The sequence below is a fragment of the Zophobas morio genome, unplaced genomic scaffold (genome assembly GCF_036711695.1).
Source record: "Zophobas morio isolate AGI-343-1 ecotype UQ-CSIRO unplaced genomic scaffold, CSIRO_AGI_Zmor_V1 ptg000026l, whole genome shotgun sequence".
Taxonomy (NCBI): Eukaryota; Metazoa; Arthropoda; class Insecta; order Coleoptera; family Tenebrionidae; genus Zophobas; species Zophobas morio.
The window spans coordinates 15219344-15235774 of record NW_026972131.1 but is presented as its reverse complement, the minus strand read 5'-3'; the positions used below and the strand labels follow the sequence as shown (position 1 = coordinate 15235774).

Here is a 16431-nt window from a genome sequence, read left to right as displayed (position 1 = left end):
ACCGAGAAGTCGATAAATTGAAAATAAAATTCGAAATACTATGAAATCGGACAATCGAAAAATCAAAAATTTTAAAATTCAAACAATCGAAAAACCGAGAAATAAGAAATCGAAAAAAATTAAAGTCAAAAAATCGAAATCCAAAAAACTAAAAGTCGAGAAATTGAAAATCCAGGAATCGAAAATTCAAGAAATCCTAAAATCGAAGAGTCGAAAAACTGAAAAAAATGTAAAAATTGGGAACTCCAGGAATCGAAAAATCAAAAGTAGAGAAATCGAAAAATCGAAAATTTTAAAATCCAAAAAATTAAAATCGAAAAAACGAGAAATAAAAAATGAAAGAATCGAGAAATTTAAAAAACCACAAAACTAAAAAATTGAGAATTCGAAAAGTCGAGAATTTCGAAAAATTAACAAAATACAGAAAAATCCAAAAATCGTAAAATTGACGTTTGAAGAACGGAGAAACCGGAAACTCGATAAATCGATGTCTGGAGAAATCAAAAATTCAAGAAATCGAAATAAATCAAAGCAACGAGAAAACGAAAAATCGCAAAACTGAAAAATTTGGAAATCGAAAATTCGAAAATTCAAAAAACAAAAAAATCTACAAATAAAAAATCGAAGAATCGGGAAATTGAAAAATTCATAATTCGAAAAACTGAAAAGTCGATAAAAAACGATACCTCGAGAAATCAAAAATTCAAAAAATCCTAAAATCTAAAATTCGAAAACCTGAAAAAATCGGAAAATCGAGAACTCGAGGAATCGAAAAATCGAAAAGTCGAGAAATCGAACAATCTAAAAATTGAAAAATCCAGAAATTGTGAAATTGAAAATTGAAGTGAGAAACCGAGAAATCGATAAATCGGTATTTCGAGACATCAAAAAGTCAAGGAAATTTAAATTCGAAAATTCGAAATACTACGAAATCGGACAATCGAAAAAACAAAAATTTTAAAATTCAAACAATCGAAAAACCGAGAAATAAAACATCAAAGAATGAGAAAATCCAAAAAATGAACAATCGAAAAACTGAAAAACTTAAGTCGAAATATGTATTGAAAAATCGAAAAAATGAAAGTCGAAAAATCGAGGAATCGAAAATTCAAGAAACCCTAAAATCGAAAAGTCGAAAAACTGGAAAAAATCGAGAAATCGTAAAATTGACATTTGAAAAACGGAGAAACCGAAAACTCGATGAATCGATGTCTGGAGAAATAAAAAATTCAAAAAATCCTAATCCAAAACTTTAAAATTTAAGAAATCGAAAAATCGCGAAATCAACGAAACGAAAAATCGCAAATCAATAATTCAAAAAAGTCCCAACATCGAAAAGTCGAATAACTGAGAAAATCGGGAAATCGAGGAATCAAAAAAAAGGAACAATCTAAAAATTGAAAATTCGAGAAGTCGGTAAATCGGTATCTCGAGAAATGAAAAAGTCATGGAATTCTAATTGAAAATTTGAAAATTCAAAGATCGAAATATCGCAAAACTGAAAAATCTAGAAATAAAAAATCGAAGAATCGGGAAATCGAAAAATTCAAAAATCGAAAAACTGAAAAATTTAAATCGAAATTGTGTTGAGAAATCGAAAAATCAATAAAAAACGATATCTCGAGAAATCAATAATTCAAAAAAATCCCAAAGTCAAAAATTCGAAAAAACTGAAAAAAATTGGAAAACCGAGAATCGAGGAATCGAAATGTCGAGAAATCGAGATAAAACTGATTTTGGCAAATGAGATACTTTCTAAGAAAGGAGAGGGTGGGTGGGCGGGGCTAGATTCTGCTAAGATAAGAGTGATTTTGGCAAATCACATATCCTCTAAGAAAAGAGAGGGTGGGTGGGCGGGGCTAGTACTTACTAAGACAAGTTTTATTACTAGTTATTGTGATAATGAATGTGTTGTTTAATTGTTAAACGTAGCAAAAGGACCAATTTCAAAATCTTTATAACTCCACCAAAATGTGAGAAGGATTTTTTGTTACTATTTTTCCCAAACTCACCAATTGAATGTTAAGAGCGTAGTGAGGAGTTAATCCGCCATTTTCCAGACACCCGGTATAATCCGCTGATTTTGAGAATTAAAAAAAAAATTTAAAAAAACACTGTATCGTCAAAACTGGCTTGTTAAAAATGATAAATCACCTTATAATAAATTAAAAAAAAATGTGGGGTGAAATGTACCATTTTACTTACTACTAATTTGTCCCTTTGTTTAGTTTTATATGATTTTTGGAGAAAAAATCAAAATTGTGTAACATTTTACGATTTAACTTTGACATTGCAAAAACCGAATGCTATGAAATCGTGCAAATATTTTAAAACTATTTGAAACATTTTTTTGTGCTGTTGCATTTTCTTCCGCATATTTTTCCACTTATCGTTCCATCTTTTTTACGTAACGTCGTATTTTTATTCGCCATTTAACGTCAATTACTTGTTTATTCAAGTTTTTGTGCTACTTATGCTTTGATTGCTTGTTCAAGCACATACGACTGGTTTTAGCTCGCAATTTTTAAACAAAAAGATTAATTGCATCCTCCGCACTTCCTCAACGCACAGACCAGTTTTGCTTTTTTGGCTGCAATAGGAGAGAGTTAATCGCTCTTAAGTACCGAAGAAAGTATGCCAACAATGAGCTATTTTCAACCGATATTTGAAAAAATCTTTTCATAATCCATCTTCGTAAAAATCACGCCTCGTCCTCGATCCCTAATGACCCGTGTTCACACGAGCACTCAAACTCTTTATTGTTTTCACGCCAAAAAAATTCAATCTTCCACGATAACGCTAACTAGAAAGCCATCTCCGATGACAATAATCTCTTCTCCATCCACAAGCCCCATTAATAATTCAATCCTCTTCCAGGAGAAAGTCATCATCACTTCCGAAGAAAAACTGCAGTGAAACCCATGATGTGAAAACAAGCGCCCATTAATCATCCCAATTAAAGAAAAAGAATGTGGTGAAGAAACACCTTTTAACTGCAAACGGTGCTACAGTTACGCAAAGCCGACGTGACAAAAACGTTCAAACAGTGCGATTTGGGGCCCATGTGGTTTACGTGACGTGCAACCATGACTGTCACAATGGAGAAAAAGAGCCATCATCACAGGAAAAGCTCGTGGGATTCCAAGGTAGGTCCACTGATTTATGCTTGTGTAAGTGGCAAATTTGAATACAATTGTAGATGGGGTTTAAAAGTAGATGAGGTCGCGTTTTGGGGCTGGAGTTGGAGGAATGCGACGTTGGGTGTTCGTGAATTATTCATGGCGCGGCGTGTGGTTGGGATCAAAAACAATCAGAAGGCGCGTTTTTGCTGGAAAAGGAAATTGGAGTGTGAGCAGGACTTTCGCTTTGGTGATAAATAAATACAAAAAATCTAAAGAGCTTTAGGTTTTTCGTTAGTTTTGAACCATCGCACGATCTCTGACGCAGTCGATCTTGCGCAAAAAAGAGCTCGAAAGGTTAAACCAGCTATCAAACTATAGTGTGGTATTTAATTCTATCGACTTTAATGTATGCAGGTGTTTCCGCAAAAGTGGCCCAAGTTATAAAAAATGCGAATATTAACATAATTGCATCAAGTTTCCGGTGAAAGTAGTATTTGCTACTTTTGCAAAATTTGCTGTAGTTCCAAAAATTGTCTCGGCAACTATTTTCGTGTAGCTACGGTTCCGTATGCTGAATTCTCTAAATTTTTTGCCACCTTACGTCTAATTTAGCCACGAAATGATATCATTACAGCAAATTATAATTGACTTTTAAAACATGTAGGAACTTATTTTTTTTTTGTGACTTAGTAGACACAATTAAGTAATTTTTAGCCTTGAAATTGAAATAACGGCACGCAAGGTCGAGCTCCATATTGATACATTCTAAATTGTGAGATTTGGATCGAAATCGAGAGTATTTTATTTTTTCGAATCGCAAAAAACTAATCGAGTTTAAAAGAGAAAACTACGATTTCAGCCCGGAGTACTCTTAAGAAACCTCATTATAAAAGACTAAATTTTTATCCTTATTATCTTATAACCGTGGTATTTTGCTGTAAGAGTCTGACATTTAAAGATTGCATACGATTGTTCCTTAATAGTTAATAAACCTGCTATTAGAAAGTACCGTGTTCTTGTTTCTACATTCTTGCCTTAAAAACGCAACAAATTCGATTTTTTTTAGCCATGTGAGGAGAAAAAGCGATCACTTGTTTACTCTCCTAGAGCAAATAAAGATCAATGACAAGTGCGTTTTTGGTAGTTCATGGCCGAGTGGCATTCACGGTACGACCGGTACGACGGTTAAATGTCGGCGTTAACGTACCCATGGGAGAAAAATAATCGCCAGTTTTCCAAACTCTCCCACACGTGATTCGTTCGCAAATGTTTTACGTGTTGACCAAATTCTTACTCTGATTTAATTTTATAAATACCCTATCTAAAATGTTCAGAATATGATGAGTCTGTACTTGTGATTTACCATTCCATTTATATTTTTTGGATTTGTTTATACATACAGGGTGACTCAAAAAAAATAATGACTGAGTAAATTTATTTTATTGAAGAAATCAAGAATTGTAAAACTGAATACTTTGTAATCTTGTCAATTAGTTGGAACCTGAGCCCAATTTTTTTTGCAATATCTGTGACTTTAATAAAATCGAGAATATGCTCAAAATCACACTAATATTAGGTCTAATTGTGCCAACCATAGTTATAAAATTCACATTAAATTAAGTCACGGATATTTTTTGAAGTGACAAAGACATTTCAAAAAACAAAAAAAATGTTCAGTTTATAAACTTCATAATTTTGGATTAAAGTTTATCAATCATGGTTGACGCTTTATTATATCCGTTATTGCAGTAATATTTTTAAGATTTACTTATACAGGCTGTCTCAAAAAGAGATCACTTCGATTTTCGATTTTTCGTTTTTTCGACCAACCGTTTCATCTAATTAGATTTTTCAGTTTCCATTTTTGTATCAACTTTTCGATTTTTTTACTTTCCCATTTTCTGATTTTTCAAATTTGCGGTATTTTGAATTTTCGAGTTTTCGGTGTTTCCGTTTTTCGATTTGTTGATTTTTCTGTTGGTCAGTTTTTAGACTTTGCTGCAATTTTTTTGCATTTTTCGATTATATTTTACTTTCCGATTTTTTTGATTTTTGAATTTTCGATTTTACGTTTTTAATTCTTCGATTTCCGATTTTTCAATTTTCCGGTTTTTTAATTCTTCTATTCTCGATTTTTCGATTTTCCATTAATCATTAAATTTTTCGATTTTTCTGTTTGTTTCAGTTTTTATGGATCTGCGATTTGTTTTATTTTTCCATTTTTCTATTATTTTACTTTCCGATAGTTTTTTTTTTGAATTTTTGGTTTTTTCATTTTTCGATTTGGGATTTTTCAATTTTTCGGTTTTTTAATTTTTCGAGGCTCGATATTTCGATTTTCGATTTTTCAGATTTGTGGATTTGTGTCCGTTTTTTCGTTTTTTAGAATATTGATTAATCGAATTTTCGATTTTTTTTAATTTTTCGATTTTTCTGTTCGTCAGTTTTAGACTTTGCAATTTTTACTTTTCCACTTTTCTATTATTTTAGTTTCGGATTATTCGATTTTTGAATTTTCGTTTTTTTTTTCATTTTTCGATTTCCGATTTTTTAATTTTTCGATTTGTCGATTCTCGATATTTCGATTTTCGATTTTCCAATCTCGGATTTTTCAATTTCCAGTTTTCGATTTTCCACTTTATGATTTTACGAGTTTTCGATTTTTCTGTTCGTCACTTTTTAGGCTTTGAAATTTGTTTACTTTTCGATTTTTGAATTGTCGACTTTTAGAGTTTTCAATATTATGAATTTTCGAATTTTCTGTATTCCTATTTTTCGATTTTTGAATTTTCCATTTTTCGGTTTTTTGATTTTTCAATTTTCGGTTTTTCAATCTTGCAAATTTCCGATTTTTCATATTTGTGAATTTCCGATTTTTCGATCGACCTACGTATTATATTCATTGAATTTTCGATTTTCGGTTTTTCCATTTTTAGATTTTCGATTTTTCAGTTTTGTATTTTCAGATTTTCTGTTTTTCGCATATCTGATTCATCAAATTTTCGATTTTTCGGCTTTTCGATTTTTCGATATTTGATTTTCGAATTTTCGATTGTTCAGTTTTCCATTCTTCAGCTTTTAAACTTCAATTTTTTTACTTTTCGATTTTCCGAATTTTCGAGTTTCAATTTTCAGATTTTTGATTTTTCGATTTTCCTTTTTAAATCTTTGAACTTTTCGGTTTTGATTTTTCCAATTTTTGATTTTTAATTTTTCCATTCTTCGGTTTTTAGACTTCAATTTTCTCTTTTAAATTTTTCGATGTTCTATTTCCCGCTTTTCAGAATTTTCGATTTTCAGTTTTCAGACTTTCGACCATTAGAATTTTGGATATTTCGGTTTTATGATTTTTCGATTTTTAGAAAATTTGAGTAGTCGAATTTTCGATTTTTCAATTCATCGATTTTTCTATGTTCAATTTTTCAATTTAAATTTTGCGATTTTCAATTTGTCCATTGTCGATTTTTAGAATTTTCGGTTTTTCAATTTTTCCATTCTCACCTTTTAGACTTCAATTTTGTTTCTTTCCGATTTTTTGGTTTTCGATTTTCCACTTTTGCGATTTTAGATTTTTCGAATTTTTGCTTTTGCAATTTTTTGCTTTTTCGATTTTTCTGTTCGTTTCAGTTTTTAGGCTTTGAAATTTGTTTACTTTTCGATTTTTGAATTGTCGACTTTTAGAGTTTTCAATATTATGAATTTTCGAATTTTCTGTTTTCCTATTTTTCGATTTATGAATTTTCCATTTTTCGGTTTTTTGATTTTTCAATTTTCGGTTTTTCAATCTTGCAAATTTCCGATTTTTCAGATTTGTGAATTTCCGGTTTTTCGATCGACCTACGTATTATATTCATTGAATTTTCGATTTTCGGTTTTTCCAAATTTAGATTTTCGATTTTTCAGTTTTGTATTTTCAGATTTTCTGTTTTTCGCATATCTGATTCATCAAATTTTCGATTTTTCGGCTTTTCGATTTTTCGATATTTGGTTTTCGAATTTTCGATTGTTCAGTTTTCCATTCTTCAGCTTTTAGACTTCAATTTTTTTACTTTTCGATTTTCCGAATTTTCGAGTTTCAATTTTCAGATTTTTGATTTTTCGATTTTCTTTTTAAATCTTTGAACTTTTCGGTTTTGATTTTTCGAATTTTTGATTTTTAATTTTTCCATTCTTCGGTTTTTAGACTTCAATTTTCTTTCTTTTAAATTTTTCGTTATTCTATTTTCCGCTTTTCAGAATTTTCGATTTTCAGTTTTCAGACTTTCGACCATTAGAATTTTGGATTTTTCAGTTTTATGATTTTTCGATTTTTAGAAAATTTGAGTAGTCGAATTTTCGATTTTTCAATTCATCGATTTTTCTATGTTCAATTTTTCAATTTAAATTTTGCGATTTTCAATTTGTCCATTGTCGATTTTTAGAATTTTCGGTTTTTCAATTTTTCCTTTCTCAACTGTTAAACTTCAATTTTGTTACTTTCCGATTTTTTGGTTTTCGATTTTCCAATTTTCAGAATTTCCAAGTTTCTTTATTCAGATTTTCGATTTTCCACTTTTTCGATTTTAGATTTTTCGAATTTTTGTTTTTCCAATTTTTTGCTTTTTCGATTTTCCAAATTTTCGAGTTTCAAATTTCAGATTTTTGATTTTTCGATTTTCCTTTTTAAATCTTTGAATTTTTCGGTTTTGATTTTTCGAATTTTTGATTTTTAATTTTTCCATTCTTCGGTTTTTAGACTTCAATTTTCTTTCTTTTAAATTTTTCGATGTTCTATTTTCCGCTTTTCAGAATTTTCGATTTTCAGTTTTCAAACTTTCGACCATTAGAATTTTGGATATTTCGGTTTTATGATTTTTCGATTTTTAGAAAATTTGAGTAGTCGAATTTTCGATTTTTCAATTCATCGATTTTTCTATGTTCAATTTTTCAATTTAAATTTTGCGATTTTCAATTTGTCCATTGTCGATTTTTAGAATTTTCGGTTTTTCAATTTTTCCATTCTCACCTTTTAGACTTCAGTTTTGTTTCTTTCCGATTTTTTGGTTTTCGATTTTCCAATTTTCAGAATTTCCAAGTTTCTTTATTCAGATTTTCGATTTTCCACTTTTGCGATTTTAGATTTTTCGAATTTTTGTTTCTCCAATTTTTTGCTTTTTCGATTTTTCTGTTCGTTTCAGTTTTTAGGCTTTGAAATTTGTTTACTTTTCGATTTTTGAATTGTCGACTTTTAAGAGTTTTCAATATTATGAATTTTCGAATTTTCTGTTTTCCTGTTTTTCGATTTTTGAATTTTCCATTTTTCGGTTTTTTGATTTTTCAATTTTCGGCTTTTCAGATTTGTGAATTTCCGGTTTTTCGATCGACCTACGTATTATATTAATTGAATTTTCGATTTTCGGTTTTTCCATTTTTAGATTTTCGATTTCACAGTTTTGTATTTTCAGATTTTCTGTTTTTCGCATATCTGATTCATCAAATTTTCGATTTTTCGATATTTGATTTTCGAATTTTCGATTGTTCAGTTTTCCATTCTGCAGCTTTTAGACTTCAATTTTTTTACTTTTCGATTTTCCGAATTTTCGAGTTTCAATTTTCAGATTTTTGATTTTTCGATTTTCCTTTTTAAATCTTTGAACTTTTCGGTTTTGATTTTTCGAATTTTTGATTTTTAATTTTTTCATTCTTCGGTTTTTAGACTTCAATTTTCTTTCTTTTAAATTTTTCGATGTTCTATTTTCCGCTTTTCGGAATTTTCGATTTTCAGTTTTCAGACTTTCGACCATTAGAATTTTGAATATTTCGGTTTTATGATTTTTCGATTTTTAGAAAATTTGAGTAGTCGAATTTTCGATTTTTCAATTCATCGATTTTTCAATGTTCAATTTTTCAATTTAAATTTTGCGATTTTCAATTTGTCCATTGTCGATTTTTAGAATTTTCGGTTTTTCAATTTTTCCATTCTTATCTTTTAGACTTCAATTTTGTTTCTTTCCGATTTTTTGGTTTTCGATTTTCCAATTTTCAGAATTTCCAAGTTTCTTTATTCAGATTTTCGATTTTCCACTTTTGCGATTTTAGATTTTTCGAATTTTTGTTTTTCCAATTTTTTGATTTTTCGATTTTTCTGTTCGTTTCAGTTTTTAGGCTTTGAAATTTATTTACTTTTCGATTTTTGAATTGTCGACTTTTAAGAGTTTTCAATATTATGTATTTTCGAATTTTCTGTTTTCCTATTTTTCGATTTTTGAATTTTCCATTTTTCGGTTTTTTGATTTTTCAATCTTGCAAATTTCCGATTTTTCAGATTTGTGAATTTCCGTTTTTTCGATCGACCTACGTATTATATCCATTGAATTTTCGATTTTCGGTTTTTCCATTTTTCAGTTTTGTATTTTCAGATTTTCTGTTTTTCGCATATCTGATTCATCAAATTTTCGATTTTTCGCCTTTTCGATTTTTCGATATTTGATTTTCGAATTTTCGATTGTTCAGTTTTCCATTCTTCAGCTTTTAGACTTCAATTTTTTTACTTTTCGATTTTCCGAATTTTCGAGTTTCAATTTTCAGATTTTTGATTTTTCGATTTTCCTTTTTAAATCTTTGAACTTTTCGGTTTTGATTTTTCGAATTTTTGATTTTTAATTTTTCCATTCTTCGGTTTTTAGACTTCAATTTTCTTTCTTTTAAATTTTTCGATATTCTGTTTTCCGCTTTTCAGAATTTTCGATTTTCAGTTTTCAGACTTTCGACCATTAGAATTTTGGATATTTCGGTTTTATGATTTTTCGATTTTTAGAAAATTCGAGTAGTCGAATTTTCGATTTTTCAATTCATCGATTTTTCTATGTTCAATTTTTCAATTTAAATTTTGCGATTTTCAATTTGTCCATTGTCGATTTTTAGAATTTTCGGTTTTTCAATTTTTCCATTCTCACCTTTTAGACTTCAATTTTGTTTCTTTCCGATTTTTTTTGGTTTTCGATTTTCCAATTTTCAGAATTTCCAAGTTTCTTTATTCAGACTTTCAATTTTCCACTTTTGCGATTTTAGATTTTTCGAATTTTTGCTTTTTCGATTTTTCTGTTCGTTTCAGTTTTTAGGCTTTGCAATTTTTTCTACTTTATATATTTTGATTATTTTAATTTCCGATTTTTTTAAATTTTTGTTTTTGATTTTTTTAATTTTCAGCATTACAAATTTGTGACTTTTCGATTTTTGAGGTTTGTGAATTTCCACTTTTCGATAGACCTCGGTATTTGATTCATTGAATTTTCGATTTTTTGGTTATTCATTTTTAGATTTTCGATTTTTACGATTTGTATTTTTCGATTTTCTGTTTTTTGCATTAGTGAATTTCAGTTTTTCCGATTTTCGATTTGCCGCATATTTGATTAATCAAATTTTCGAAAAAGTTACCATGCTTACAAAAACTTTAAAACATCTACAATATTTCAAAGTATTCAGTTTTGCTATTCTTGATTTCTTCAATAAAACAAATTGACTCAGTCATTAACTTTTTTGAGACACCCTGTATAACCAAATCTAAAAAAATATTAATGCAGTGATAAATCACAAGTATAAAAACTCATCATATTTTATACATTTAAGATAGGATAAAAATTAGCTTTTGGAAAAGTTGCCTAAAAATCCACAAAAAATTCTCAGAAATTGATTTCGACGAGCTGAATAGAAAATTACAGTGTGTTGATGACCCCAGACAAAAATTTTCTAAATATTCAGTTCCAAAGGCGAATTTTTAAAAAATTTCCAAAATTGACAAATCTTTTTCTGGCGATTTGGAAAAAACGGTAGGAATCTCCAGACTGAAGCCCAAATTAACTTCTAGACGTCGAAATCAACAAAAGATTTCTTTAGGTAATTTTCACAAATGTTCTGGAAAATGTAAAAATTTCATGTGTCGAAAAAAATGAGTTTTTGGAAAAGTTGGCTTAAAACCCACAAAAAATTTTCAGACATGAATTTCGACGAGCTGAATCGAAAAATACAGCGTGTTGATGACCCCGGACGTAGAATTTCTAAACATTCGATTCTAAATTCAAATTTTTAAAAATTTCCAAAATTGGCAAATTTTGTTCTGCCGATTCTGGAAAAATGGTATGAATTTTCAAAGATTTGTTACCGAAATTAACTGAAGAATTAATTAAATGAACAAAAGAATTTGTTTAGGTAATTTTCAAAAATGTTCGGAAAAATGTCAAATTTCATATGTCGAAAAAATGAGTTTTTGGAAAAGTAGCGTAAAAGTCCAGAGAAAATTCTGGTAGATAACTTCTACGAGTTGAATCGAAAAAGACAGCATATTAATGATCTCGGACCAATATTTTTGAACATTCGGTTTCGAAGTCAAATTTTTTAAATCTTCCAAAAATTGACAATTTTTGTTTTGGCGATTCTGGAAAAATTGTGGCAATTTTCAAATACTTGAAGCCAAAAATAAGTTCTGGACGTTGAACCAACAAAACAATGTCCTTGGGTAATTTTCAAAATGCTCGGGAAAATATCAACATATGTCGAAATCAGGAACTTTTGGAAAAGTTGCTTAAAAATTAACAAAAAATTCTGGGAGATAATTTCTACGAGTTGAATCGAAAAAGACAGCGTATTAATGACCCCGGACCAACATTTTCTAAACATTCGGTTTCAAAGTCCATTTTTTTAAATTTTCAAAAATTGGCAAATTTTGTTTTGGCGATTCTGGAAAAATTGTAGCCATTTTCAAAGACTTACAGTCGAAAATAACTTCTGGACGTCGAAACCAACAAAAGAATTTCCTTAGGTAATTTTCAAAATGCTCGGGAAAATATCAAAATGTCGAAATAACGAACTTTTGGAAAAGTTGCTTAAAAATTCACAAAAAATTCTGGGAGATAATTTCTACGAGTTGAACAGAAAAAGACAGCGTATTGATGACTCCGGACCAACGTTTTCTAAATATTCGGTTTCAAAGTCCATTTTTTAAAATTTCCAAAAATTGGCAAATTTTGTTTTGGCGATTCTGGAAAAATTGTAGCCATTTTCAAAGACTTACAGTCGAAAATAACTTCTGGACGTCGAAACCAACAAAAGAATTTCCTTAGGTAATTTTAAAAATGCTTCGGAATTTTCGATTTTCAGTTTTCAGACTTTCGACCATTAGAATTTTGGATATTTCGGTTTTATGATTTTTCGATTTTTAGAAAATTTGAGTAGTGGAATTTTCGATTTTTCAATTCATCGATTTTTATATGTTCAATTTTTCAATTTAAATTTTGCGATTTTCAATTTGTCCATTGTCGATTTTTAGAATTTTCGGTTTTTCAATTTTTCCATTCTCACCTTTTAGACTTCAATTTTGTTTCTTTCCGATTTTTTGGTTTTCGATTTTCCAATTTTCAGAATTTCCAAGTTTCTTTATTCAGATTTTCGATTTTCCACTTTTGCGATTTTAGATTTTTCCAATTTTTGTTTTTCCAATTTTTTGCTTTTTCGATTTTTCTGTTCGTTTCAGTTTTTAGGCTTTGCAATTTTTTCTACTTTATATATTTTGATTATTTTAATTTCCGATTTTTTTTAATTTTTGTTTTTGATTTTTTTAATTTTCAGTATTACAAATTTTTGACTTTTTTGAGGTTTGTGAATTTCCACTTTTCGATCGACCTCGGTATTTGATTCATTCAATTTTCGATTTTTTGGTTATACATTTTTAGATTTTCGAGTTTTACGATTTGTATTTTTCGATTTTCTGTTTTTTGCATTAGTGAATTTCAGTTTTTCCGATTTTCGATTTGCCGCATATTTGATTAATCAAATTTTCGAAAAAGTTACCATGCTTACGAAAAACTTTAAAACATCTACAATATTTCAAAGTATTCAGTTTTGCTATTCTTGATTTCTTCAATAAAACAAATTGACTCAGTCATTAACTTTTTTTGAGACACCCTGTATAACCAAATCTAAAAAATATTAATGCAGTGATAAATCACAAGTATAAAACTCATCATATTTTATACATTTAAGATAGGATTTATTCTGCAAAATTTTGACGTGACGTCATAAATTTTTTAGAGGGGATAAGCAAATATATTTTAATAAAAAATGTATCATGTTTATCATGACTTTAAAACATCTGCAAGATTTCAAAGTATTCGATTTTGCAAATTCAAAATTAAATTGCAAAATATTGTTTTATAATTTTGATTTTTTTTGCAAAAATCTGGACGTTTCGGATAAAAATTCAACACGGAGTCATAAACTACATGTGTAGGACTATGTTACTGTATACAATTTAAAACCCATTTACTATGCATAAATTTGAAGTGACGTCATCACATTATTGGTGGGGATGATTAGACAAATTTAATAATTTTGCGACATTTATGAAAAAAATATCAGTTAACAAAAATGGCACGTTTTTATTATTATGCCAGTTACATGTCACTCAACGACGATATCGTTTTTTTTTAAGAGTATTTTATTTGAAAAAGTGATGAAATTTTTTATACGGAACAATTGGTCGAAAGATGTTAGAAAGCAAAATCGCCAGTTTTCCAAACTCTCCCACACGTGATTCGTTCGTACCACTTCATCGACGATATGCCTCAAGGTAATCGTCGATGTTTACTTTGTGCAACAAATTAATTGTAATAATTTAAAATTTCTCCTGTAATTCTCGTGCGTGAATCATAGTAAAGTCATTGACTGTTTTCGGCGTTCTTAGTAGGTCAATATGTTAACCAACCATCATCACTTTAAATCCCGTTAGTTTTAATGTAGGCAGCCACTTTATGTTAATTTTCTCCATTAGCACTGACATAATTCATCCAGGTACTACCAACAAGGAAAAATCCTTCCGTAAATAGTTAGTCGGAGGTAGTACCACTTAATCCATGCAACCCATCACTAAACCTACTTAGAATTTTAAATTGACGTTGTATATAAGCTCATCACTATGTCTGCATGCAAGATTGTCAGTCGCGATATAACGAATCCTTTGTTCTAGATGTCCGTTAGCACGATCAGTACCGGACCAAGACATTTCCGACGCTCCCCAAGCTCGATTTTATCGTCCGATTCGGATATCCGTTTCACACGAAAAAAACTGACCTCACAGACCAGATGCGGCTGTTGCATTATCGCTACTTTCCTTCTACTTCTGCTGGTGGCAGCTGCCGCAGTCTACATAGCTTGTGAGTACTAATATTACGTAGCCAATATGTGGAGCGTTAAGAAATAATAAATATTTATACGCAATTATTTACATTGTTAACTGTATTGTGTTTTACCGGCCTTGACTGACACTCCTCTTTACGCTAAAGAATGCTTTCTACGGAAGGAATGCTTTTCCAGATACGTACTTCATGCCAGAAGCGCCTCCAGAGCAGGTGTTTCGGGCCACGTTTCGGGTAATCAAAGGAGACGCGTTCTCCCCGGAACTAACCGACACCAACACCGTCAGATTCAAAAATAGGTCAAGGAACTACAGCGAGAGACTAAATCTTCTGTTCAGGAGAAGCCCAGTGAGCCACGGTTTCGTAGGGACCGAAGTACTAGCTCTCGACGGGTACTTAAATCATAATCGCGAAAATAATATACGTTGCTCATTTTCCGGTTTTAGCACTGAAGGTAAAGACCTCGTGGTTCACTTCGACATCCACATCGACCCTTCCTACACCATCGTGCAAGCGAAAGACGTGGAAAAAATCCTAGCCAAAGAAATCACCCTCGACGAGTCCCTTTTTTTCCAAAACCTCACCATCGACGCTACTAGTTTGGAAGTGAAATCCGTCGACGTTCTCCTTACGAGTACCACCACATCTTCACCTTCCACCGTCACGTCGCAACCCGTCACCCAAACGCCGCCTCCCCCACGCCGATGCTTCCCCCTCCAGCTCCCCTACTGCTCCAAACTCCCCTACAACATCACCACCTACCCTAACTTGATGAACCACCGCAACCTCAAGGAGGTGAAAGACGACGTGATCACGTTTCGGGAACTCGTCGATGCGGAATGCTACCGACACGCCTACGACTTTGTGTGTCAGATTTTGCAGCCGTCGTGTGTGACGGGCGACGACGAGGACGAGATGATCCTTCCGTGCAGGAGTTTCTGCAGGGATTTCATGGCCGGCTGCGGCGGCCGCTTGTCGGAAAAAGTTAAGGAACTGATCGACTGCAGCAAGTTTCCGGAAATAAGGTGTGCGGCGAAACCAGGTAGGAGAGCGTTACGGTGAGAGGTGCGTAGTAACGGGGTTTTTTTGCTAGGTTGTGTCGAGGAACTGCAGGCACGTGCACTGTCGCCACGTGTTTGCGATGGCGTGATTGATTGTCAGGATTTATCGGACGAGAAAACGTGCACGTACTGCTCGAAGGGCTTCTTGCATTGCGGGAATGGGAGGAAGTGCGTGCGGAAGGAGCAGAGGTGCGACGGGACGGAGGATTGTCCGGACGGGAGCGACGAGAGGGCGTGCCGTAAGTGTCTAAGTTGCTGTTCCCGCTGACGCTGCTTTTAGGGCTGTAAATTGTCATTTATAAACTCCGTTGCCAAGGTGCCGTCAAATTTTGGCAGATTTAAGTTGATTACTACCAAAATTTACTATTATTTTAGACATGTTTTAAGTTTCTTGTTGTCGCAATAAGTCTGCACATATTAAGAAAAAAAGGCAAAATGTAGCCCCGCCCACCCACCCTATCTAAATTGTGATGATTTTTTTTATTCGTCGTGAGCCAAGAGGGCGGAGCTTAACTGCAAAAACCGTATTTTTCTACGAGAAATTAAAAAAATGTTTTTGAGTATCGTGTTGTTCTGTAGGTAAGCGAAGAAAAATCTTGCTTCTCCGGTGGGAATCGAACCGCACGTTTATCGCTTGCCGGGCGGGTGCCCTTACCACTAGACTACGGAGCAGCTTATCTTTCTTCGTTTAGTACTACGTATTATTGTGCCGCCACAGTTCAAAGAATACTTTGTATATTAAGAAAAAAATAAAGCCAAAGATTAGGCCTCAACCATACCTGCCCTGATCTAAGTTGTAATGAAATTTTCATTCATTGGTACACATAGGGACGGAGTCTAATTGCAAAATCCATATTTCCTTACAAAAATTTACCATTTTAAATGTGTTTTAAGTTTCTAAGAAAAAAATTCACCACAATAGAGATGGGGTGGGTGGGCGGGCTTTATATTCTGGCTTTTTTTCTTAATATACATGTTATTTTTTGAGCAACCCGGTACTCAAAAACATATTTTTAATTTATTGTAAAGAGAATGAGAGAGAGAGAGTGATAAACAGGAGAATGAGAGAGAGTGACAAAT

General features: G+C 31.6%; 1 protein-coding gene across 1 annotated transcript in view; it reads left to right on the top strand.

Moving 5' to 3' along the window:
- The window catches only part of LOC135136284 (atrial natriuretic peptide-converting enzyme), a 39733-nt gene that overhangs the window by 18877 nt on the left and 4425 nt on the right, over positions 1-16431 (top strand). The window contains exons 2-6 of the mRNA XM_064065494.1: positions 2878-3146; positions 14122-14308; positions 14469-14682; positions 14737-15332; positions 15384-15590. Coding sequence (XP_063921564.1) covers positions 3087-3146; positions 14122-14308; positions 14469-14682; positions 14737-15332; positions 15384-15590 — 1264 coding nt within the window. The 5' untranslated portion in view covers positions 2878-3086. The remainder of the gene's footprint in view (positions 1-2877; positions 3147-14121; positions 14309-14468; positions 14683-14736; positions 15333-15383; positions 15591-16431) is intronic.